The 26,672-nt window shown below is 42.3% G+C and overlaps 1 protein-coding gene across 1 annotated transcript in view; it reads right to left on the reverse strand.

The window, feature by feature from the left end:
* SLC26A5 (solute carrier family 26 member 5) overlaps positions 1-26,672 on the reverse strand; it is a 47,422-nt gene that overhangs the window by 14,091 nt on the left and 6,659 nt on the right. Inside the window, exons 3-12 of the mRNA XM_024250169.2 lie at positions 24,846-24,956; positions 23,217-23,383; positions 22,183-22,347; positions 19,635-19,787; positions 9,772-9,854; positions 4,793-4,940; positions 3,482-3,595; positions 2,290-2,367; positions 1,189-1,284; positions 870-976 (exon numbers count right to left, since the gene is read on the reverse strand). Coding sequence (XP_024105937.1) covers positions 870-976; positions 1,189-1,284; positions 2,290-2,367; positions 3,482-3,595; positions 4,793-4,940; positions 9,772-9,854; positions 19,635-19,787; positions 22,183-22,347; positions 23,217-23,383; positions 24,846-24,956 — 1,222 coding nt within the window. The remainder of the gene's footprint in view (positions 1-869; positions 977-1,188; positions 1,285-2,289; positions 2,368-3,481; positions 3,596-4,792; positions 4,941-9,771; positions 9,855-19,634; positions 19,788-22,182; positions 22,348-23,216; positions 23,384-24,845; positions 24,957-26,672) is intronic.

The following is a 26,672-nucleotide window of genomic DNA, read 5'->3' on the forward strand; positions in this document are numbered from 1 at the left end:
GCCTTCCAAAGTGCTGGAATTGGGATTATAGGTGTTAGCCACTGTGCCCAGCCCATAAACAGTTTTTTTTTTTTTTGAGATGGAGTCTTGCTCTGTTGCCCAGGCTGGAGTGCAGTGGCATGATGTTGGCTTACTGCAACCTCCACCTCCTGGGTTCAAGCAATTCTCCTGCTTTAGCCTCCTAAGTAGCTGGGATTATAGGTGTGTGCCACCATGCCCGGCTAATTTTTTTTGTATTTTTAGCGGAGATGGGGTTTCACCACGTTGGCCAGGCTGGTTTCGAACTCCTGACCTCAAGTGTTCCGCCTGCCTTGGCCTCTGAAAGTGCTGGGATTACAGGCGTGAGCCACTGCGCCCAACCATATTTTTTTAAAAATTTATTTTATACTTTCCCTAGTGGGCTCAGCTTCCTACTAGGGAGAAGAGATAACAGGAGATAGTGGTTCAGGGTGGAGGAAAGGACAATGGAAGGAATGCATACGATAACTTGGCGTCAGAGTTTGCTTCATGTCATTGAAACTCATGTCAGTATGTGGTGCCGAAACAAATTGCAAGAGGGTAAATAAACCAGCATAGCACTAGACCGGGAATGGCAGAAACAATGATGGAAATTAGGCTCTTTTAACATAACCATTGATGGGAGCATAAATTGTGACATAGAAGAGCATTTGGCAAAATTATATGGAATTTTTAAATTGGCATTTTATTCATTTAGTCAACAGGCTACATGAGTGTTATAGCTTCCTCTCACGCTAACTAGAAACCATCAAAGGGCTCCACTTCTACCAACTTAAACTTTGGTCTACACTTAAAGTCAACATTGTCATCTCTGCCGGAACACTCACATCTATTCCAATTTGGGCACTCACCTCTGTGTTCTGTAAATCACAGTCAGCAGAGCAATGATCACAGCGGTGATCAAACCATAGTCCAATCCCAGGAACAAGGAGGACACAAAAGTGGTAAGCCAGATGGTCTAAGCAAAAGACAGAAAACTTGATGGAGAACCATGTTAAACATCCCACAAGAGTTAAACACGCAAGTGTGCACACACACATGCTACTTTTACCTTGCCTAACTGGATACTGCACACAACGACTGCATTAACTTATCTTTCTCACATTTTTCTTAGCACGAATCATGTTTGCTCTATGACATATTAACAGAGCCATCACCTTTGTTACTTACCAGCTCTATTTTGCTGGTTCTCCAGAAAAAGGGGAGATCTGAGAACTGCATAAACATTCCCTTCAGGTTGACAATCACAATGGCCGACAGCACAGCCTGAAACAGAGCACATCCCCCATGCCTCTCCTCTTGTGTCCACAGAGTGTCCTTTGCTGGTTCCTCACTGTCCTCCTGCTGTTCTCCCCATGCCTTCTCCCTACTCACTTCCTATATGGCACCGATGGTAGCTTTGAAGCCATGAACACCTGGATTTTCAGGACCTGGTTAGCTAAAAGGGGCCTTGGAAAATCAGTCTTTCTTTTTTCTTTTTTTGAGATGCAGTCTTGCTCTGTCGCCCAGGCTGGAGTGCAGTAGCATAATCTTGGCTTACTGCAACCTCTGCCTCCCAGGTTCAAGCAATTCTCCTGCCTCAACCTTCCCACTAGAGTAGCTGAGACTACAGGTGCATGCTACCACACTCAGTTAATTTTTGTATTTCTAGTAGAGACGGGGTTTCACCATGTTGGCCAGGCTGGTCTCGAACTCCTAACCACAGGTTATCCGCCCGCCTCGGCCTCCCAAAGTGCCAATTACAGGCGTGAGCCACCGCACCTGGCTGGAAATCAGTCTTATATCCTAATAGCAAACCTGCATGGTGGCCAAGAGGTTCAGAATTAAACTTGGTACTCAAGGAATTATTTCACCTATGGTCTTTCTACATTATGATCTTCTCTACTCTATATGGTTCTGATCTCTACTAGATTAAATATGTCATCATGTAAATGTCTTATGAATGTAGGCCATCTCAGATTTTTTTTATGAAAGTATAAGGTTATAGAAGGTCAAAGAGAGAAGGGACGTTCAAGATCAGCAAGTCCAAACCCCGACTTTGCAGATAAGGAAACTGAGACTCAGAGGAGTTAAGATGGCTTTCCCCAGGTCCTGCAGGCAGCTGTCAGTAGGTTATAGAGCAGGATCTTGGTCCTAGCCTTGGCCCTTTCTCATACCATCCTGTGAGGGTTACAGTAAATAACCCTAATATAGCCACAAAAACATAAACAAATAAAATAGCAAAATCTCTACACATGAAAAAAACTTCACCCACGTCCACATTACACACACCTGGGGCAATGATTCAAAGAGGAATCCAGTTGCTAATATGACCAGCAGAATCATTAATGAGGCCAAACAACCTGCAAGCTGAATGAGAGAAGACACATGGAAGGGGCTTTTAGGAGACTGGAATAAGAGGCAGGGCATAAGTTGGTTTTATTCTTTTGATAATTACTATGGGAAGATCAAGAAAATATGGATTCAAATAAATCAACTAAACCACTACATAACCTATAGCTCCATCACACTCCCTCTCTGAAGTTTTGGTTCTTCTTATGGCTTTTAAATGGAAGCTGAAATGCTGTAATATCCTAATTAAAATGTCCTTTCCAGAGGTGGAGGAAAGATGTCTGGTGCTAACCTGAGACCTACAAGGGCCACCAGAAGAGTTCAGCTAAGTGTCTGCTGTCCAGTATGGGAGCCAGTAGCCACATGTGGCCATTTACTTTTTTTTTTTTTTTTTTGAGACAGAGTCTCACTCTGTTGCCAGGATGGAGTGCAATGGTGGGACCTCGGCTCACTGCAAGCTCTGCCTCCTGGGTTCGAGCGATTCTCCCGCCTCAGCCTCCCAAGTAGCTGTGACTACAGGCGCCCGCCACCATGCCCAGCTAATTTTTGTATTTTTAGTAGAGACAAGGTTCACCATGTTGGGCAGGATGGTCTCGATCTCTTGACCTCGTGATCTGCCCGCCTTGGCCTCCCAGAGTGCTGCGATTACAGGCATGAGCCACCGCGCCTGGTTGGCCATTTACATTTGTGAAAATTAAAAGTCAGGTCTTGGTCGAACTAACCACATTTCAAGTGCTCAAGAGCCACATGTTGCTAGTGGCTGCCATATTGGACAGTGCAGATATTGAACATTTCCATCATTGCGGAAAGTTCTACTGGATGGTGCTGGCATACTGCCCACACTCAGTCTCAGGCTTTCATAACAACATTCCATGTCTGAACTTTGAGGTTTACTGGTAGCCGAGTGTTGCATAACTTTCCAATGTAACTGGAGAATATACCTCTTTCCTATAGATTCAGTTCCTTGTGATTCACTTCAACCAATCATGCCTTTCTCTGATTCACTATACAGCTCACTGGAGCATGGATCTGCAGGCCAGAGTAGCTTTGTTTGGGTTCAGAATATAATCAAAAGATTAAAATTTAATTACCACCCATATCATCAGGTCTTAGAGGCCTGTTATATACACACCTGTGTCTTCCCACCGGTTCCCTCCTGAACAAGGCTTCGAGACAAGGAGCATGAAATTGAAAAGGTCTGGAAGAGTGAGCCAATGGAATTGCACAGTCCCAGGGCAATGAGCTCCTTTCCCATGTAGAAACAAAACACAAAAGAGATAGGTCATTCTTCAGGAAAAAAGGCATAATAGCCCATTTAATACACATTGTCAGCACTACAGCCTATCTCTTCATTTTCCTTTCAGATGTAAGAATTTGTTTAGCATGAGTTCAAAATAGGAATTATGGCATATTTTATAGTTAGAGGGGGGAACACTTTGAATTTTTATTTTGTCAGGGATAAACGCTGGGCTCCCTGCTCAGCCTCCTCCTTTCCAAACCCACCCTCTACATAAATAACGCTTAAGAAGAAAACTGCACTAAAAGGGATAAACTATTTTTACTGAAGAGAAAGTTATTGTTGTATAGGACTCTTGGCATCTTTTTAATGCCTGGGCTATTGCTCACAAATGAGTACATGCCAGTGTCTTCCTGGGGCAAGTGAGTCCTGCTCTTAGGTTTACTTTGCGTATTTCTAGTTTGACAACCGCATCTCAGATGAATGTGGAGCATCTAGTTTCTCCTTAGAATACATAAGGTATTGAAATAGACATCGTTATGTCAACATTATAGGTCACAGTGTTTGGATTAAATACCTTATCTGTGGCTGTGTTATAAAAGTAGGTGACAAAGAGAATATTGTGGAGTTAGTGACGAATCATATACCCAATGTTTAACGAACAAAGATAAACCTTCCTGGGGAGCAAAAACGCCCTGGAAAAACATTTAATCCCAAGCTGTGAGCTTCAAAAATAGGAATAACATTGCAGATTGAATAAATACATGCTTCGGATACATCAATCACCAGTACAAAAAGTTTTTCTACCAAGATAGAGTAGTTCTTGTGCCTTCCATAACCGACCTTGGTGATTTTTTTTTTTTTTTTTTTTTTTTTTTTTTTTGAGGCAGAGTCTCGCTCTGTCGCCCAGGCTGGAGTGCAGTGGCGTGACCTCGGCTCACTGCAAGCTCCGCCTCCCGGGTTCACGCCATTCTCCTGCCTCAGCCTCCCGAGTAGCTGGGACTACAGGCGCCCGCCACCACGCCCAGCTAATTTTTTGTATTTTCAGTAGAGATGGGGTTTCACCATGTTAGCCAGGATGGTCTCGATCTCCTGACCTCATGATCCACCTGCCTTGGCCTCCCGAAGTGCTGGGATTACAGGCATGAGCCAGACCTTGGTGATTGTACTGCTATGAAACATCTGCAGGAAACTGATTATCTTTACCTGATTGCCGTCAACCTGGTAGCCATGTTTATTTGCTAAGGTCTTGGCCATGGAGATGGTCACTGAAAATCCAACGATGGCTATGGCAATGGCATCTACGTACACAAGGTGGAAGAGGCTGGTGTCCGGATTGGCTGGAGGTAGCAGCCTGAAAAGTCAAGCTGCCTTTAACTTGTGTTGTGACCACAAGGGAAAAGAAAAAAAAAAAACCCTGCGACTGCAGGGAAGCATTTTAGGGGGGCATTATCTGCAAATGAAGCAATGAATGCTTGGATACTTATTTGCTCTGGTTGGCAAAAAGGAGCGCCCTCCTTGACACGAGAGGTTCTTTTCAGGCTCAAACTGCAAAGTGTAGCTTTCTACCTGGATGGGTTATCAGAAGAGATCAGATGCCATTTTATTTATAAAACGAGTAACCTCATACCTCATGGCACCCTGATGGCAAGTGTAAGTAAGACATAGAAACCAGGAAGAAGAGAGGGTCAGCAAAGTGCTCAGATGCCACCAGGCATCTGAACCCAAGTCTTGGGGTGGGGAGGAGAGTAGTCTAAGGGCTACCTTAGAGGAGAATTAATGTCCTGGCAATGCTAGGCACCACATACTTCTCCCCCTTGTCATCTGATGTAAGGACTCCGAGTCTGCTACCTCTTCCTGTGTGAGTGCGTGTGTGTTTTTTTATCCCATTAGCTGAGTTTGTAACATGGGAAAGGAGCAGCAGAAGACTATACTCCTCGGGTGTCACCTGGGAATCTTGTGAATCTGGAGGAGATAAAAGTGTGACTCCTGGAATCCCACAATGGAGAACCCAGCTTTTGTGGTACCTACTTGTAGTCTGGGATCCTTATCCTAAAGAAACAGAATAGGGATTCCCTAGAATGTTATGGGGGAAGGGGCAATAGGGATTTTCAGACATTCTCCTCCAATTCAAGGCATTGGGCTAAACAATAATAACAATAACTTAACTGATACTAATAATTATTACAATAACAAGCATTTATTATGTGCCTTCTCTGTGCCAGGTTCTGTGCTCATTTAATTGTTTTCAATGGCCCTGTGAACTAGGCACCATTATAATTCCCATTTTACAGATGAAGAAAATGAGGCATAGTGAGGTTCAGCAACTTGTCCAAGGACAAGCAGCTCATCTACCAAGTACAACAAAACCATGAAGAACCTGCTTGGCCACAGCCATTTCTCGACTATGTCATAGCGCAGTGACGGAAGGGATGTTTCACATCATGAAGTAAGGAAACAGACGAAGAAAGGGAAAGGAACCTAATGTCTGTTAAGGTGAGTTTACCTGCTATATGCTTTACATAAGTCGTCTCATTTTCTCTCACAGCACTCCCATTACATAGGTTCTACTATTATCCCAATTTATAGGTGAAAAAATGGATTTTGACAGATGTTAAGTGATTTTCCCAAACTGCAGCAGGGAGTCAAACCTGGGGGGGTCTGACTATAAAACCTGTTGTCCTTCCCTGCTCTTTGCTGCACAGGCATGAACTAAGAGGGAAGGCCTAGCAGCAGGTTTGAGCCTAAGGGAATAAGAACATAAGAAAAGGACATATTTTGGAACAAGTTAAGGAAAGTAAACAAACAGACGAACAAGAAAACAGGATATAGTGCTATGATTGGGATCTTTAATAGTCAACTGTCACTTTCTGGGCACTGCAAAATGCACTGCTCATCTACCAAGTACAACAAAACCATGAAGAACCTGCTTGTCTACAGCAGACGCATTTATATGTGTAGGTATGTGTATTTAGAAGCATGGTAGTTTGCCTCCAAATAGGCCACTAGTCATTCCTCCCATACTTGTATGTGCATGTCTCTCCCCAAATCTAGACGTGGAATCTGTTTCCCCTCCAGCTGTATTTGGGCTGGCCTCGTGATGTGCTTTGAGCAACAGAATGTGGTGGAAGTGATGCCGTATGAGCGCCTTAAGAGGCCTGGTAAATTCTCTGCTTTTCTTTCCTGTTGCTCTGGGCCACCATGTAAAGAGGTCTGGCAATGCCGCTGGAGATACCAGATGTAGAGAAGATGCCCGCTAGCCCTCACCTGTTCCAGTCACTCCAGATGAGGTGTCAGACACATGACTGAAGCCCTCTTGGATCCTCCAACACTAGTCACACCTGCAGACATCTGCAGATGCATAACAAACCCCAAGTGAGACCTGCCAAAGAACCACCCAACTGAGCCTAACCTAGACTAAAGAATTATGAGCAAATTAATGGTGGCTGTTTTAAGTCACTGTTTTGAGGTAGTCTGTTATCAGTGGAGCAATAAGACTCACAGGTAACTGAAATGGTATGATTGTATGTAGATAGGTAGGTAGGTATTTGTTACCTACTTGGTTTTGGGCAATGTTCCAGAAAGATAAGGTCTCCTCTGGGTAGCCAGTTGCCAGAAACATAAGGTCTTTTTTCTTTTTTTTTTTTTTTTAGTTAAGCTGTCACATACAGAAGGGAAGCAGTATGTTTGAGTACAATGCAATAGGGAAAGGAAGGTATTAAGTAGAAATTATAGTGACAAGTAGATTTTAACATATATATGTATTTTGTTTGTTTGTTTTTTTGTTTTTTTTGAGATGGTGTTTCGCTCTTGTTCCCCAGGCTAGAATGCCATGGCGTGATCTTGGCTCACTGCAACCTCCGCCTTCTGGTTTCAAGCGATTCTCCTGCTCAGCCTTCCAAGAGTGGGATTACAGGCACCCGCCACCATGCCCGGCTAATTTTTGTATTTTTACTAGAGACGGGGTTTCACCATGTTTGCTAGGCTGGTCTGGAACTCCTGACTTCGTGATCTGCTCGCCTCAGCCTCCTAAAGTGCTGGGATTACAGGCGTCTGCCACCGTGCCCGGCCAATAATATGTTTTAAAAGTGTACAGTTAGATAATATAGATGAGGCAAAGAAGTAACATGATTAGAAACTAAAAACTCATTGAAATAACAGCCTTAGAACCCATTACTAATAAGTAGTTAACACGACCTGAATGCTTACTGTGTCTTCAGGTGTTCACTCATTGCCTTGCATGCATTATCTCCTGTAGCTCTCACAACTGCCCTTGAGATAAGTATTAATTACCATGCCTACCTGGCAGGTAAGGAAATGGAGGCTTTGAGAGGATAAGTGGCCTGCTTAAGATCACACAGCTAGTACGTGGCAGGATAGGATTTAGGTTGTTTTGCTCTTAAATCCCATGTCACTCAGGGAGAGATTTTTAAAACTATTAAATTTAGGAGAACAAAAGAAAACAGAAAACCACTTGCCACTATTGGTGGGATCGTAAAATGGCATAACTACTATGGGAAACAGTATGAAAGGCTCTCAAAAAAGTAAAAATAGATCCAGCAATCCACTTACATGTATATACCCAAAAGAACTGAAAGAAAGGTCTCAAAGACATATTTGCACACCCATATCCACAGCTGCACTATTCACAATAGCCAAGAGGTAAAGGCAACCCACATGCTCATCAATGGATGCATGGAGAAATACAATACAGTATATATCCACAATGGAATATTATTCAGCCTTAAAAAGGGAAGAAAATACTGTCATATGCTACAATATAGACAAACTCTGAAGACGTTACGCTAAGTGAAATACGCCAGTCACAAAAAGACAAATGCTGTATGATTCCACTTATATGAGGCATCTAGAGAAGTCAAATTCATAAAAACATAAAGATGAATGGTGGTTACTAGGGGCTCGGGGAAGAAGAAAAGAGGAAGCTCTTGTTTAAGGGGTATAGAGTTATAGATTTGCAAGGTGAAAAAGTCCTGGAGATCTGTTTTACAGTAATGGGAATATATTTAACACTACTGAACTGTACACTTAAAAATGATTAAGATTGGCTGGGCATGGTGGCTCATGCCTATAATCCCAGCACTTTGGGAAGCCGAGGTGGGTGGATCACATGAGGTCAGGAGTTCGAGACCAGCCTGGCCAACATGGTGAAACCCTGACTCTACTAAAAATACAAAAATTAGTCGGGTGTGGTGGCACACACCTGTAATCCCAGCTACTCAGGAGGCTCAGGCAGGAGAATCACTTGAACCTCGGAGGCAGAGGTTGCAGTGAGCTGAGATTGTGCCATTGCACTCCAGCCTGGGCAACAGAGTGAGACTTGGTCTCAAAAAAAAGAAAAAAAAAAAAAGCCAGGCACAGTGGCTCACACCTGTAATCCCAGCACTCCAGCACTTTGGGAAGCTGAGGGGGGCAGATCACCTGAGGTCAGGAGTTTGAGACCAGCCTGGCCAACATGGAGAAACCCTGTCTCTACTAAAAATATAAAAATTAGCTGGGTGCGGTGGCTCATGCCTGTAATCCCAGCACTTTGGGAGGCCAAGGCGGGCGGATCACGAGGTCAGGAAATTGAGACCATCTTGGCTAACATGGTGAAACCCTGTCTCTATTAAAAATACAAAAAATCAGCTGGGCGTGGTGGCGGGCGCCTGTAGTCCCAGCTGCTCGGGAGGCTGAGGCAGGAGAATGGCAAGAACCCAGGAGGCGGAGCTTGCAGTGAGCTGAGATCACGCCACTGCAATCCAGCCTGGGGGACAGAGCGAGACTCCATCTCAAAAAAAAAAAAAAAAAAAAAAAAAAAATTAGCCAGGTGTGGTAGCATACACCTGTAATCCCAGCTACTTGGGAGGCTGAGGCAGCAGAATCGCTTCAACCTGGGAGATGGAGGTTGCAGTGAGCCGAGACGGCGCCACTGCACTCCAGCCCAGGAGACAGAGTGAGACTTTGTCTCAAAAAAAAAAAAAAAAAAGGTTAAGACAAAAATTTGTTATGTGTTTTTTACTACAATAAAAATAAAAATAAAATGCACCCAACCCCCATAAAGCCCTCAGCTATTTGATTTATAGAAAAAAGATTATTTTTCATTGTAAGAGAACTAATGTAAGAGTTAGAGACAATAGATCCATTGATTATTTCAGTCACACAGTTACTTAAAACTACTTTCCTACCCTAGAGGAAGCGTTCCAACGACATCCACATTGTATGATTCTTTCAAGTTAAACCCAGCTGAAATGCCAGTTCCCATTACAACCTAAAAAGACACAAATCCAAATGCATCTTTAGAAATGAATGTTCAAATACCGCAAAAATCAGCTTCAAATAATGTTAGTCAAGTCAAATCTATTCTCACTTTTAACACTCAGATTTAAAAAGAAGATTTACCATTAGCTTCAACAATTCTAACTTCTCTTAATGACCCTACCCCACATAATTAAAATGAACTCTACAGTGTATGACCTGGCATTTTCTTCATGCTTTGTCCTTTTCTACACTAAGGTGTCTGGCTAGTTGACTGCTACAGAAAAAGGCCATAAAGCCTTTCAAACGTTGACCTTACCTTTAGGGTAGTGAAATGAGTCTCTGGCCACAATATTATGAATAAAGGATATTTAACTCTGTACTTCGAGGGTGGTACAATGACACTGTATGATTACAAAATGTACGTCTGGATTTAGAATCCTCCTAGTGATCCTGTTTCTGGGACAGCAGCCCCAAGTGTGGTGACAGGGCCCCAGCAGCAACCCATAGCTGTCTCCTCCCATTTCAGCTACAAAGTCAGGGTAGAACTGTACATCAAACAGAGGGTCACTTTACATAAGCCCATCCTGGATTGGCAGGGCATAGATTTACTTGGGGTGTAAAGTACGATCCCTAATGAGTTACAAGAGAAACACAACAAAAGGTGAGATAGCAATTTGCTCCATGCCCAGGAACTATTGCCTATAGAGCTTTCTAAGTGAGTTACCCAACAGAGAAGAAATTAGAGCTGGCCAGAGAAGGAAGCCAGCCCCTCCTGAGGACGGCCACTGCAGGAAACAAATAAGGTAAACTTATTATCAGAAACAGCAGCCTGGGAGACCAGGGGCATGGGTGATTCTGGCTCTTTTGATGGGAGGATCCTTTTCTGTTGATGACAATTATTTTCATCACCCTTAATTGCATTTTTTGTGCATCTCTAACTGGGGAGTGCCTAGAGTATTCAAATCCACAGAATATATATGGCTCAAGCTCCTGGAGCTATAATTTTATACAGTGGTAAGTAATTTAAACCATTGTTTTCTTATCAAGACAAATAGATGTATTATAAAATTGAATGCAAAACTCAAAAAATATTTTTATAATAAAAAATAAATTTGACACTTAAAGGGAGTCATAAAGATGCTGTCCCTAAACTTTCTAGAATTCTGGGAAACCATTCCCCTGGGAAACATGGAAGAGTCTTTAAAGGGAATCTGGGAAACAGAATTAGTAACCCAAAGCAGGAGAGGCAAGCTGTGTCCTTTACTTCATAATTGGGGCTTGCCTGACTTCTTTCCCATGCAAAAGTGCTCAGAACCTCTTGCTGTACTCCAAGTCAAAACGGAAACTCTGTGCCTAGCCCCAGTGAGAGAAGAGGTTTTGAAACTGTTAGAGATATATTTTGTTTTGTTTTGCCTGTTAAAAGGTACTAATGCCATGTAGACAAGACTGAGGAAAAGAAAAAGTTTGAAGGTATTGCTTCCTTGTGAGCTACACCAGCCAGTTGTTTCAATAGCTAGAACTTGTTGCTATAATTTGGATCAGACACCTATACTCATTTCTTTTTTAAAATTTTAAATTTATTTTATTATACTTTAAGTTCTGGGATACATGTGCAGAATGTGCAGGTTACATACATACACAAGTGCCATGGTGGTTTGCTGCACCCATCAACCCATCATCTACATTAGGTATTTCTTCTAATGCTATCCCTCCTCATGCCCCCCACCCATGGACAGGCCCCAGTGTGTGATGTTCCCCTGCCTGTGTCCATGTGTTCTCACTGTTCAACTCCCACTTGCAAGTGAGAACATGTGGTGTTTGGTTTTCTGTTCCTGTGTTAGTTTGCTGAGAATGATGGTTTCCAGCTTCATCCATGTCCCTACAAAGGACATGAACTCATCCTTTTTTTATGGCTGCATAGTATTCCATGGTGTATATGTGCCACATTTTCTTTATCCAGTCTATCATTGATGGGCATTTGGGTTGGTTCCAAGTCTTTGCTATTGTGAATAGTGCTGCAATAAACACATGTGTGGATGTGTCTTTATAGTAGCATGATTTATAATCCTTTGGGTATATACCCAGTAATGGGATTGCTGGGTCAAATGGTATTTCCAGTTCTAAATCCTTGAGGAATTACCACACTGTCTTCCACAATGGTTGAACTAATTTACACTCCCACCAACAGTGTAAAAGCATTCCTATTTCTCCACACCCTCTCCAGCATCTGTTGTTTCCTGATTTTTAAATGATTACCATTCTGACTGGCATGAGATGGTATCCCATTGTGGTTTTGATTTGCATTTCTCTAATGACCAGTGATGATAAGCTTTTTTTCATATGTTTGTTGGCTGCATAAATGTCTTCTTTTGAAAAGTGTCTGTTCATATCCTTTGCCCACTTTTTGATAGGGTTGTTTTTTTCTTGTAAATTTAAGCTCCTTGTAGATTCTGGATATTAGCTCTTTGTCAGATGGACAGATTGCAAAAATTTTCTCCCATTCTGTAGGTTGCCTGTTCACTCTGCTGGTAGTTTCTTTTGCTGTGCAGAAGCTCTTTAGTTTAATTAGATCCCATTTGTCAATTTTGGCTTTTGTTGCCATTGCTTTTGGTGTTTTAGTCATGAAGTCTTTGCCCATGCCTATGTCCTGAATGGTACTGCCTAGGTTTTCTTCCAGGGTTTTTATGGTTTTAGGTCTTAACATTTAAGTCTTTAATCCATCTTGAGTTAATTTTTGTATAAGGTGTAAGAAAGGGGTCCAATTTCAGTTTTCCGCATATGGCTAGCCAGTTTTCCCAACACCATTTATTAAATAGGGAATCCTTTCCCCATGCTTGTTTTTGTCAAGTTTGTCAAAGATCAGATGGTTGTAGATGTGTGGTGTTATTTCTGAGGCCTCTGTTCTGTTCCACAGGTCTATATATCTGTTTTGGTACCAGTACCATGCTGTTTTAGTTACTGTAGCCTTGTAGTATAGTTTGAAGTCAGATAGTGTGATGAGTCCAGCTTTGTTCTTTTTGCTTAGGATTGTCTGGGCTATGCGGGCCCTTTTTTGGTCCCATATGAAATTTAAAGTAGTTTTTTCTAAATCTGTGAAGAAAGTCAGTGGTAGCTTGATGGAGATAGCATTGAATCTATAAATTACTTTGGGCAGTATGACCATTTTCATGATATTGATTCTTCCTATCCGTGAGCATGGAATGTTTTTCCATTTGTTTGTGTCGTCTCTGATTTCCTTGAGCAGTGGTTTGTAGTTCTCCTTGAAGAGGTCCTTCACATCCCTTGTAAGTTGGATTCATAGGTATTTTCTTCTCTTTGGATCAATTGTGAATGGGAGTTTGCTCATGATTTGGCTATTTTTGGTGTATAGGAATGCTTGTGATTTTTGCACATTGATTTTGTATCCTGAGACTTTGCTGAAGTTGCTTATTAGCTTAAGGAGACTTTGGGCTGATACGAACGGTTTTTCTAAATATATAATAATGTCACCTGCAAACAGAGACAATTTGACTTCCTCTCTTCCTATTTGAATACGCTTTATTTCTTTCTCTTGCCTGATTGCCCTGGCCAGAACTTCCAATACTATGTTGAATAGGAGTGGTTAGAGAGGGCATCCTTTTCTTGTGCTGGTTTTCATAGGGAATGCTTCCAGTTTTTGCCTATTCAGTATGATATTGGCTGTGGGTTTGTCATAAATAGCTCTTATTATTTTGATATGATCCATCAATACCTCATTTGAGAGTTTTTAGCTCGAAGGGCTGTTGAATTTTCTTGAAGGCCTTTTCTGCATCTATTGAGATAATCAAGTGGTTTTTGTAATTGGTTCTGTTTATGTGATGGACTATGTTTATTGATCTGTGTATGTTGAACCAGCCTTGCATCCCAGGGATGAAGCTGACTTGATCATGGTGGATAAACTTTTTAATGTGCTGTTGGATTCAGTTTGCCAGTATTTTATTGAGGATTTTTGCATTGATGTTCATCAGGGATGTTGGCCTGAAATTTTTGTGTGTGTGTGTGTTTCTGCCAGCTTTTGGTAGCAGGATGATGCTGGCATCATAAAATCAGTTAGGGAGGATTCCCTCTTTTTCTATTGTTTGGAATAGTTTCAGAAGGAATGGTACCAGCTCCTCTTTGTACCTCTGGTAGAATTCGGCTGTGAATCCGTCTGGTCCTAGACTGTTATTGGTCTATTCAGGGATTCAAGTTCTTCCTGGTTTAGTCTTGGGAGGGTGTATGTGTCCAGGAATTTATCCATTTCTTCTAGATTTTCTAGTTAATTTGCATAGAGGTGTTTACAGTATTCTCTGATGGTAGTTTGTATTGCTTTTTTTTTTTTTTTTTTTTTTTTGAGATAGAGTCTCATTCTCGCTCTGTTGCCCAGGCTGGAGTGCAGTGGTGTGATCTTGGCTCACTGCAATCTCTGCCTCCCAGATTCAAGTGATTCTCCTGCCTCAACCTCCCAAGTAGCTGGGACTACAGGCATGTGCCACCATGTCCGGCTAATTTTTTAAATTTTTAATAGAGAGGGGGTTTCACCATGTTGGCCAATATGGTCTTGATCTCTTGACCTTGTGATTTGCCTGCCTCGGCCTCCCAAAGTGCTCGGATTACAGGCGTGAGCCACCGTGCCCAGCCAGTAGTTTGTATTTCTGTGGGAGCAGTGGTGATATCCCCTTTCTCATTTTTTATTGTGTTTATTTGATTTTTCTTTTCTTCTTTATTAGTCTGGCTAATGGTCTATCTGCTTTGTTAATCTTTTCAGAAAACCAGCTCCTGATTCACTGATTTTTTTGAAGGGTTTTTCTTGTCTCTATCTCCTTCAGTTCTGCTCTGATCTTAGTTATTTCTTGTCTTCTGCTAGCTTTTCGATTTGTTTGCTCTTCCTTTTCTAGTTATTTTGTGATGTTCGGGTGTCGATTTTAGATTTTCCCACTTTCTCCTGTGGGCATGTAGTGCTATAAATTTCCCTCTAAACAGTTTTAGCTGTGTCCAAGAGATTCTGGTCGTTGTGTCTTTGTTCTCATTGGTTTCAAATAACTTATTTATTTCTGCCTTAATATTGTTATTTACCCAGTAGTCATTCAGGAGCAGGTTTTTCAGTTTCCATGTAGTTATGCAGTTTTGAGTGAGTTTCTTAATCGTGAGTTCTAATTTGATTGCACTGTGGTCTGACAGACTGTTTGTTATGATTTCCATTCTTTTGCATTTGCTGATAAGTGTTTTACTTCCAATTATGAGGTCAATTTTAGAATAAGAGTGATGTGGTGCTGAGAAGAATGTATATTCTGTTGATTTGGGGTGAAGAGTTCTGTAGATGTCTATTAGGTTTGCTTGGTCCAGAGCTGAGTTCAAGTCCTGAATATGCTTGTTAATTTTCTGTGTCATTGATCTGTCTCATATTGACAGTGGGGTGTTAAAGACTCCCACTATTATTGTGTGGGAGTCTAAGTCTCTTTGTAGGTCTCTAAGGACTTGCTTTATGAATCTGGGTGCTCCTGTATTAGGTGCATATATATTTAGGATAGTTAGCTCTTCTTGCTGCATTGATCTCTTTATCATTATGTAATGCCCTTGTCTTTTTTGATCTTTGTTGGTTTAAAGTCTGTTTTATCAGAGACTAGAATTGCAACCCCCCTGCTTTTTTTTTTTTTTTTCCTTTTCATCTGCTTGGTAAATCTTCCTCCATCCCTTTATTTTGAGCCTACGTGTGTCTTTGTACACGAGATGAATTTCCCGAATACAGCACACTGATGGGTTTTGACTCTTTATCTAATTTGCCAGTCTGTGTCTTTCAATTGGGGCATTTAGCCCTCTTACATTTAAGGTTAATATTGTTATGTGTGGGCCAGGTGTGGTGGCTTATGCCTGCAATCCCAGCACTTTGGGAAGCTGAGGCAGGCGGATCACCTGAGGTCAGGAGTTCGATACCAGCCTGGCCAACATGGTGAAACCTCGTCTCTGCTAAAAATACAAAAATTAGTTGGGCATGGTGTCAGGCACCTGTAATCCCAGCTACTCAGGAGGCTGAAGCAGGAGAATTGCTTGAACCCGGGAAGTGGAGGTTGCAGTGAACCGAGATTGCGCCATTGCACTCCAGCCTTGGGGACAAGAGCAAGACTTTGTCTCAAAAAAAAAATATATTGTTATGTGTGAATTTGATCCTGTCATTATGATGCTAGCTGGTTATTTTGCCCATTAGTTGATGCAGTTTCTTCACAGTATCGATGCTTTTTACATTTTGGTTTGTTTTTGCCATGGCTGGTGCCGGGTTTTCCTTTCCACATTTAGTGCTTCCTCAGGAGCTCTTGTAAGGCAGGCCTGGTGGTGACAAAATCTCTCAGCATTTGCTTGTCTGTAAAGGATTTCATTTATCCTTTGCTTACGAAGCTTAGTTTGGCTGGATGTGAAATTCTGGTTTGAAAATTATTTTCTTTAAGAATGTTGAATATTGGCTCCCACTATCTTCTGGCTTGTAGGGTGTCTGCAGAGAGATCCGCTATTAGTCTGATGGGGTTCCCTTTGTGGGTAACCCGACCTTTCTCTCTGGCTGCCCTTAACATTTTTTCCTTCATTTCAACCTTGGTGAATCTGATGATTATGTGTCTTGGGGTTGCTCTTCTTGAGGAGTATCTTTGTGGTATTCTCTGTATTTCCTGAATTTGACTGTTGGCCTGTCTTGCTAGGTCATGGAAGTTCTTCTGGATACTGTCCTGAAGAGTGTTTTCCAACTTGGTTCCATTCTCCCCGTTACTTTCAGGTACACCAGTCAAACATAGGTTTGGTCTTTCCACATAGTCCCATATTTCCTGGAGGCTTTGTTCATTCCTTTTCATTCTTTTTTTCTCCTTTAATCTCGTCCTTATGCTATATTTCATTAGGTTGATCTTCAATCTCTGACACCCCTTCTTCTGCTTGATTGATTTTGCTATTTATACTTGTATATGCTTCATGAAATTCTTGTGCTGTGTTTTTCGGCTCCATCAAGTCATTTATGTTTTTCTCTAAACTGGTTATTCTAGTTAGCAATTCCTCTAACCTTTTTTCAAGGTTCTTAGCTTCCTTGCATTGGGTTAGAATATGTTCCTTTAGCTCGGAGGAGTTTGTTATTACCCACCTTCTGAAGCTTACTTCTGTCCATTCGTCAAACTCACTCTCCATCCAGTTTTGTTCTCTTGCTGGCGAGGAGTTGTGATCCTTTGAAGGTGAAGAGGTATTCTGGCTTCTGGAATTTTCAGCTTTTTGCACTGGTTTTTCCTCATCTTCATGGATTTATCTACCTTTGGTCTTTGCTGTTGGTGACCTTCAGATGCGGTTTTTGTGTGGACGTCCTTTCTGTTGATGTTGATGCTATTCCTTTCTGTTTGTTAGTTTTCCTTCTAACAGTCAGGCCCCTCTGCTACAGGTGTGCTGGAGTTTGCTGACATCCACTCCAGATGCTGTTTTCCTGGGTATCACCAGCGAAGGCTGCAGAACAGCAATGATTGCCACCTGTTCCTTCCTCCAGAAGCTTTGTCTCAGAGCGGCACCCGCCAGATGCCAGCCAGAGATCTCCTGTATGAGGTGTCTCCCAGTCAGGAGTTTCGGGGGTCAGGGACCCACTTAAGAAGGCAGTCTGACCCTTAGCAGAACTCAAATGCTGTGCTAGGAGATCTGGTGCTCTCTTCAGAGCTGGAAGACAGGAATGTTTAAGTTTGCTGAAGCTGCGCCCACAGCTGCCCCTTCCCCCAGGTTCTCTGTCCCAGGGAGATGGGACTTTTATCTATAAGCCCCTGATTGTGGCTGCTGCCTTTCTTTCAGAGATGCCCTGCCCAGAGAGGAGGAATCTAGAGAAGCAGTCTGGCTACAGCAGCTTTGCTGAGCTGTGGTGGGATCCACCCAGTTGGACCTTCCAGGTGGCTTTGTTTACACTGTGAGGGGAAAACTGCCTACTCAAGCCTCAGTAATGGCAGACGCCCCCTCCCCCCACCAAGCTCAAGCGTCCCAGGTTGACTTCAGACTGCTGTGCTGGCAGTGAGAGTTTCAAGCCAATGGAGCTTAGCTTTCTGGGCTCTGTGGGGGTGGGATCTGCTGAGCTAGACCACTTGGCTCCCTGCCTTTAGCCCCCTTTTCAGGGGAGTGAACGGCTCTGTCTCACTGGCGTTCCAGGCACCACTGGGGTATGAAAAAAAACTCCTGCAACTAGCTCAGTGTCTGCCCAAATAGCTGCCCAGTTTTGTGCTTCAAACCCAAGGGAATCTTGGTGGTGTAGGCACCCAGGGGAATCTCCTAGTCTGCGGGTTGTGAAGACCATGAGAAAAGCATAGTGTCTAGGCCAGAATGCACTGTTCCTCACAGCACAGTCCCTCACAGCTTCCCTTGGCAAAGGGAGGGAGTTCCCCGACCCCTTGCGCTTCCTGGGTGAGGTGATGTCCCACCCTGGTTCAGCTTGCCCTCTGTGGGCTGCGTCCATTGTCTAACCAGTCCCATTGAGGTGAGCCGGGTTCCTCAGTTGGAAATGTAGAAATCACCCACCTTCTGTGTTGATCTCGCTGGGAGCTGCAGACCAGAGCTGTTCCTATTCGGCCATCTTGCCAGCCCTTTACCCCCAAATGTACTCTTCATTTCTTTTGAGACAGAATCTTGCTTTGTCACCCAGGCTGGAGTGCAGAGGTGCGATCTTGGCTCACTGCAACCTCTGCCTCCCAGGTTCAAGCAATTCTCATGCCTCAGTCTCCCAAGTAGCTGGGATTACAGGTGCATTTCACCACATCTAATTTTTTGTATTTTTAGTAGAGAAAGGGTTTCACCATGTTGGCCAGGCTGGCCTCGAACTCCTGGCCTCAAGTGATCTGCCCGCCTTGGCCTCCCAAAGTGCTGGGATTAAAGATGTGGAGTCACCATACCTAGCCTACTCTTCATTTCTTATCCTTGCAGCTCCCACACATGTGCAAACAAGTCCCAGGGTGCCAAGGGCACTCTATGGGACACTTTGGATATTAAAAGGTCTCCAGTGAAACAGTGACATCTACTGGGCACTGTGCAAACTTCTAGTTGGCAGTAGTTCACAGTTTGAACACTGTGTTCTTTTTGCCGTATCTTTGCAAAGCTAGGTGTTCAGTGGTTGCTGTGATGAAAAAGCAGGAACCACAGGCATATTCATGTGAACAGGAAATGAGGGTAGCAGTGTCCTTTTTGATTCTGACGTTTGAGGATCTATGCAGTTCCCATCAGGCATACGCATTCCATGATTAAATAATTGTGGTTACTTAAGAACATAATAAAATATTTTTATTCCAATTTATGTGCATATTTTTATAAACAACTACAAAGTTGTTAATCATAAATATTATTAAAGTGTTTGGACCTAACTACTTAATAAATGGAACTGTGAGGTATTTCTTTTGGCTCAGGAGTGTCAAGGGATGGAGAAAGTTTGGAAACCTTTGTTTTGTCAAAATGGAAATGGATTTTCTTTTAGGTTATTAAAGTAATATGTGTTCATTACAAAACAATTAGCCAATAAAAATTTGAGGAGAAAATCCTCCATAATCCCATCACTTATAAATTAATGTTAAAATTTTCATGCATAGTCTTACATATAATTTAAAAAATCATCTGTGTCTATGTTTTAAGGCTTTTTCTTTTTACTTTCTTGTCAATGAATTTGTGAAATTTCTTTGACAAATTGTAACCTTCTTTTGGCAGAATTGAGAGCAAAAAATTCCTTTCATCCACTTCAAAATCCCTCACAGAAATAAGTAAATGCAGTTGTAGAAGCTGAATAGGTCACTGACCGAAGGTGACTTACCGCAAAGAACTCTAAAGGAATAGGCGCCGGCAATTTCTCTTTAAATCTCTCATTAAACTCCTTGCCACCCAACAGCAAACCAAAAACCATCAGCCCGACGCCTAGGGAACACACGTTGAGGTTTTTAACATTCTGCAACACAGCAACTGTACTCTGTAACACAGTGAATGCTGGATGTTTACATCAAGAAATCGCCCCTGAGAGAGACAGAGACACTCTAGTGCACTAATTCACACCAGCCATTCCGTTATTGGATATTTCTAGCTGAAAGTTCTCAGGATGAAATGTCTTTTTGTAGCTTCTACCAATTAGGAGGCATTTTTACCCAGTCTACAACTTTATAGTTGTTACTCTTTTTTTTTTATAGCTGTAATTTATTTATTTATTTATTTATTTTTGAGACACAGTCTTGCTCTGTTGCCCAGGCTGGAGTGCAGTGGCATGATCTTGGTTCACTGCAACCTCTCCCTCCCAGGTTCAAGCAATTCTCCTGCCTCAGCCTCCTGAGTAGCTGGGATTACAGGTGCCTGCCGCCATGCCCAGCTAATTTTTGTATTTTTAGTAGACACGGGGTTTCACCATGTTGGTCAGGCTGGTCTCAAACTCCTGACCTCAAGTCATCTGCCCGCCTCGGCCTCCCAAAGTTCTGGGATTATAGGTGTGAGCCACTGCGCCCAGCCTTATAGTTATTCTTATTAAACAATTATTCTTATCATATGCTGATGTCTCAATGTAATATTATAAAATCCAGAAAAGGAACCCTGAAGCTGAGTCCTGAGCATTTGGAAAGAATTAAGGGTTGATAGCAAAGTACTCCAAAGGTAAATACATTGAAAAGCTTTTAGGAGCTGAAAGAGAGAGAAATTATTGTTAGCAGGACTTTGTAGTCAAGAGTGCTGATGTTTGGGAAAGGAACCTAGGAGAACTAGAGAAGAAATCCACTTAATTATATCCTAGTGTTACCAACTGGGCACCTCAAATATAGTCAGTTCTCATTTGAAACCCAATAAAGTAGACTTCCCACTCAGCCCAGGCCATGCACCCTTTCCTATCAATGCCTAGAGTACTCAGTATGTTTTATTTCCTTTGTGACAACGCATTTCGACAAGTCTCAGAGTAAGAAATACGATAATAGCTATTATGGGAAACTAAGAATTTTGTTATTTAGAGAATATTCCTAAAGTCTGATTCCATTTTAATCAGTCAGGGACTCAACTTAAATGTCAAAGTGCCTTTCCTAGACCCCTAATCTAAAGAACTCCCTATTTAACTTTCAGAGCAGCTGGTACTTCTTCTTCACAGCACTCAACACAAATTGTAATTGATTACACATGTATGCGATTAATGGTTTACTACCTTCCCACTGGACTGAAAGCTCCAGAGGGCAAGGCCTGGATCTTTTCAGCTCACAGCTGCATCTTGGCACCTAGCAGTGTCTGGCACATAAATACCTACAAAGGCTACAGGCCTCTTTTTCCAAGGATAGCTTTAACAGCATCTCAGAGGTTTTGATATGTAGTACTTCTGCTGTCAATTAATTCTAATTATTTCCTAATTCCCTCTTTATTCGTGGGTCATTTAGAAATGTTTTTTGGTTTCTAAATATATGGGAGTTTTAAAGCTATGTTTAGTTTTTGATTTTTTTATTATATTGCACTGTGTGAAAAAACATTGAATTTTTAGAATTTGTGATCAGTTTCACACGATCGATTTCAACATGATCAGTTATTATCATTGTTCCTTAAGTGTTTGCAAATAATTTATATTTTCTCTGTGTTTGGTAAGGGGTCTACATAACTAAAAGATTCATGTTAGTTAAATGTTTTATAGCCTTACTTGTTTTTTTTTGCCAGTTTGAACTAGCAGGTTTTTTGTTTTTTGTTTTTTTGAGACGGAGTCTTGCTCTGTCGCCCAGGCTGGAGTGCAGTGATGGGATCTCGGGTCACTACAAACTCCGCCTCCCAGGTTCACGCCATTCTCCTGCCTCAGCCTCCTGAGTAGCTGGGACCACAGGTGCCCGCCACCACGCCTGGCTATTTTTTTTGTATTTTTAGTAGAGACGGGGTTTCACTTGTTAGCCAGGATAGTTTCCATCTCCTGACCTCGTGATCCGCCCATCTCGCCCTCTCAAAGTGCTGGGATTACAGGTGTAAGCCACTGTGCCCAGCCTTAATTAGCAGCTTTTGAGAGAGATACGTTCTCCCTTCATGCCTTTAAATTATTTCTTAGTTTCCAAAAAGACCATGATTTGGTTGTAAGAAAAAGGTCTCTCTTTACCTAATCAGAGTGATGGTGCAGTCACCAAATAAAGACCTAGCAAAAAATTCCTTGTGAAGTATGCAGTATCACATATTAATAATATTTTAAGGTTTAGTCCTCTTTGTAACACTCTTTTCAGAAAACCTTAGAATAAATGAATTTTTCCCTTTTTATGGAAATTACTGGAGAAAAAGAAAAATGAGTCTTGAAAGTAAAAAGAGATACAGAAGAGAAGGTGGTGGGGGGAATAAAGAGAAAAGTACTGAATGTCAGGTAGTTGCTTACTTACATACACCACTGAAAAGATTCCACTGTACCGCTTTGTTTTAACTCCAAACAGATATTTTAACATGGAGGTGAAGACATGCACAGCTGCTGCAGTGGTAAACCCACGGACCAGAGGCTCTGTGAGATATATGGCCACAAATCCAAACCTACAGACACCTAGGCAAAACTATTTTTTTTTAATGACAAAGAAACAAATGAATCACATGATAGGTCAGGAAGTTATGACCCACAGCAAATATACAAGTTATTTCTTGACCATTTTCTTTTTTTTTGAGATGGAGTCTTGCTCTGTCACCCAGGCAGTGGCACAGTCTCAGCTCACTGCAACCTCTGCCTCCCGGGTTCAAGCGATTCTCCTGCCTCAGCCTCCTGAGTAGCTGGGACTACAGGTGCATGCCACCATGTCTGGCTAATTTTTATATTTTTAGTAGACACGGGGTTTCACTATATTGCCCAGGGTGGTCTCGAACTCCTGACCTTGTGATCCGCCTGCCTCAGCCTCCCAAAGTGCTGGGATTAAAGGTGTGAACCACTGTGCCCAGCCTCTGGACCATTTTCTAACACTGCAAACTTGTACCTCAAGCGGGTAAGTAGCTAGCAAATCAACCACTGGTTATACAGAAAACAATGGAAGGTCTGGAGTGGCTTGGTGCCCCACAGTGCATTAACCACACTAATGCTTTCCCTGTCTCTCATTGAGCTGGGGGCATGCTTCATCATGTAGACTAAAGTGCATGATCGTGATCACTGGCTGTTTCTTCTAAGCAGAGAGGAATGTCCTCTCCCAGCACTAACCAATCCTGCCGTGTCAAACTTGTTTTGCTTTTGGGATCTTTAAAGCACCCACCTGAAGCTTGCTTGCTGGTCACTCATAGTTGTGAATACGGCATGCGGTTGGTATGCAGTTACTCCCAGAGCTCTGGGGTTTTTCTGGCTGACCCCGTCCACCGTGTAGTAAGACCAGCCAAGAGCACTCAGTAGATACTTGTTAGGTTAACAAATGAGACAGTCCATTTCCCCATCTTTGAGCCTTACCTGAATGATTCCTGAAAGTAAGGTCACAGACATGGCGACTTTCACTCTCAAGGCATCTCTGGCCTCTGTGCCATTGGTTGCATTTACTCCTCCTGGAATGACTATATCATCTGGTACTAATCGAACAGCCACACCACCAATCATCAGGCTAATAACAGCAAAAGGACCTGAAATAATGAAGCATGAAGATCCCTGTTCAGGGTTCAAGGACACTATCTAATTCAGAGTATCTGATATGGTTTTTGCCAGTACACCAAGAGACAAAGGTGAGGTCAAGAAATCATGCGTGAAGGAAGGCTACGCTCCCTTCTTTAGTGTCCTGCCCCTGGTGTATGAGCAACCGTATGTGTGCGTGTGTGCGCATGCAACTGTGTGTGTGCACATGCAGACTGTATTTTCCAAAAATAGACATAGCAATATCTTTCATCCACATACTCCTCTTGACATTTCTCCATCAAGAGGTGGAATCTAATTTCTGTCTCCTTGAATCTGGGTTGGCTTTGACTTGTCAGTAATCAAAAGAATGCAGCAGAAGTGACGTTGTGTGACTTCCCAGGCTAGGTAATAAAAGGGCTGCAGCTTCCGTCTTCTGCTGAAGCCCTAAGTCACCATGTGTAAGAAAGCTCCAACTAGGCCAAGTGGAGAATTCCTGGGACTGCATGGAGAAAGGAAGGCAGGGAAGAGGGAAGGGAGGGAGGAAAAAGGGAGAGAGGAAGAATTACCCAGACCAGCCCTTCCCAAGCCCTGAACTGCAGGCACTATGGAAGATATAAACATGATTGTTGTTGTAAAGCTGCTACATTTTGGGGGTATTTGTTACCAAACAGTAGATATCTGGAAAGTATGTGTGTGTTAGGTGGTAGCCTTATGCAGCACCAGAACTATTATGAAATCCATATGCCTCTGATAAACTGAAAATATGTACAATTCAGAGCCCAAAATATGACAAAAATGAAATACATGCATAGCGATTAGGAACTTGAAGTACTACCATTAGTATAAAAATAAAAACCAGATGTTGGCAAATTACATTATGAAATCAAGCATTTATCTCATTTCACAGATTTCAACAATTGCCCTTTTACACAAGAAAATTGTCTTTTTTATTATTGCAAGATTATAAGAAAATTGTAAGTTCTAGAAATCTAGGGAGGAGTGTAGTGTTTTTTTTGTTTTGTTTTGTTTTTGTTTTTTTGAGACAGAGTCTCGTTCTGTTGCCCAGGTTGGAGTGCAATGGTGTGATCTCAGCTCACTGTAATCTCTGCCTCCCGGGTTGAAGCGATTCTCCTGCCTCAGCCTCCCGAGTAGCTGGGATTACAGGCACCCATCACCAAGCCTGGCTAATTTTTGTATTTTTACAAAGAGATGGGGTTTCACCATGTTGGTCTGGCTGGTCTCAAACTACTGACCTCACACGATCTGCCCACCTCGGCCTCCCAGAATGCTGGGATTACAGGGATGAGCCACCACACCTGGCTGAGTGTAGGTTTTTAAAACACCTATTGTGTATGCAGTAACAAAAGTTGTTATTAAGACAATTTTTAATAACGACCATGCCATTTCTTTGGCACATTGCAAGGTTGGAAATACACAAGGAAAGGTAATAGAATATCAAGTATAAGCTTTTACCTATGGATATGTGTCTGGAGGTTCCAAGAAAACAATACATGATAACAGGATAAAATGAAGAGTACAGGCCAAATATCGGAGGCACAGCTGCCAGCATTGCAAAGGCTAAGCCTGTGGGATTAAAAACCAAACAGAAATGGGGGATCATTAGAAGACAGAGGGGTTACATGTGTTTTTCTCTTCGTTCTTTATTTCTGATGAACGAGTGAAGCCCATCTTAATTTAAGCTGCAACCTGCCCTACCCCAATTCTGCACATCATCTTACCTTGGTGCTGATACAGTCCAAGCTGAGACACTTTGCATTGTCATCTCCTTTTTGCCAGTGGGTGATTTTTTTTTCTGCTTTATTGTTTCACAAATTAGATAAAAGCAGAAAAATGTCTTATCTTAGTGGGTGTCATTGTAATTTGGTGTTGATGCACAAATGCAAGCTCTTTCTCCAATGGGGTGTTTTTGTGGGTTCTCTAGAGACCCCTTTGCAATAAGGGACTCCCAGTTACTACGCCCTAACCTATGTAATGCTCCCTCCTCCTGACTCTTAGATATCCCTCGTCCAACTCTTATCAGAAGGTACAGCCTTCCACGTTCTTTCAGCTGGCGTATGCTCATCCTGTAGGCAGTCTTCTTGGGCAGGTACCTATCAAATGAGCCAAGTCTCGTTACCTTCCAGTTACTCAATGGGAAAGCCTGGCATTTTACTCCCAAGAAACTTTGGAAGTGAAGGTCATACGCTCTAGGGGACTCTTTCCCTCACTCTGCTGTCCTAGGCAGTTCACATCATCCTTTAGACTTTTTTTTTTTTAAATAGACTTTTTAGAGCAGTTCAGGTTCATAGCAAATTGAGCAAAAGATACAGAGGTTTTCCATATATTCCCTGCCCTTATGTATGCACAGCCTCCCCCACTATCAACATCCCCCACCAGAGTGGCACATCTGTTACAAGTGATGAACCTACATTGACCTATCATTATCACCCAAAGTCCATAGTTTACATTAGGTTTACTCTTGGTGTGGTACAGTCTATGCAAATGTACAATGACAGGTAGCCATCAGGATAGTATGATATAAAGTAGTTTCACTGCTCAGAAATTCTCTGTGCTCTATTCATACTTCCCTCCCCCCATCTCCTGGACACTAATGATATTTTTACTGTCTTTGAAGTTTTGCACTCCCCCCCTTTTTTTTTTTTTTTTTTTTTTTAAAGACAGGGTCTTGCTCTGTCACCCAGGCTGGAGTACAGGGACATGTTCATGGCTCATTGCAGCCACAACCTCCCAGGCTCAAGCAATCCTCCCACCTCAGCCTCCCTAGTAGTTGGGACTACAGGTGTGTACCATCACATCTGGCTAATTTTTGTAGAGACAGAGTTTCCCCATGTTTCCCAGGCTGGTCTTGAACTAGGCTCAAGCAATTTGCCCACCTCAGCCTCCCAAACTGCTGGGATTACAGGCATGAGTCACTGTGCCTGGCCAGTTTGGCCTTTTTTAGAATGTCATTCAGTTGGGATCATACAGTAGTAAGCTACACAAGGCTGACTTCTTTCACTAAGTAATAAGCATTTAAGTTTCCTTCATGTCTTTTCATGGCTTGATAGCTCATTCCTTTTTAATATTGAATATTTCATTGTTTGGATGTACCACAGTCTATCCATTCATCTACTGAAGGCCATCTTGATTGCTTCCAAGGTTTGGCAATTATGAATAAAGCTGCTATAAACATCCATGTGCAGGTTCTCTTGAAAGTTTTTTAAAAACTAGTTTTCAGAGCAGCTGTACTTTTTCATGCAAGAATTAGGCAGCAGTCTTCACAAACTCCAGAGGGTGCTG

The sequence above is a fragment of the Pongo abelii genome, chromosome 6, assembly GCF_028885655.2.
Source record: "Pongo abelii isolate AG06213 chromosome 6, NHGRI_mPonAbe1-v2.0_pri, whole genome shotgun sequence".
NCBI classification, from domain to species: Eukaryota; Metazoa; Chordata; class Mammalia; order Primates; family Hominidae; genus Pongo; species Pongo abelii.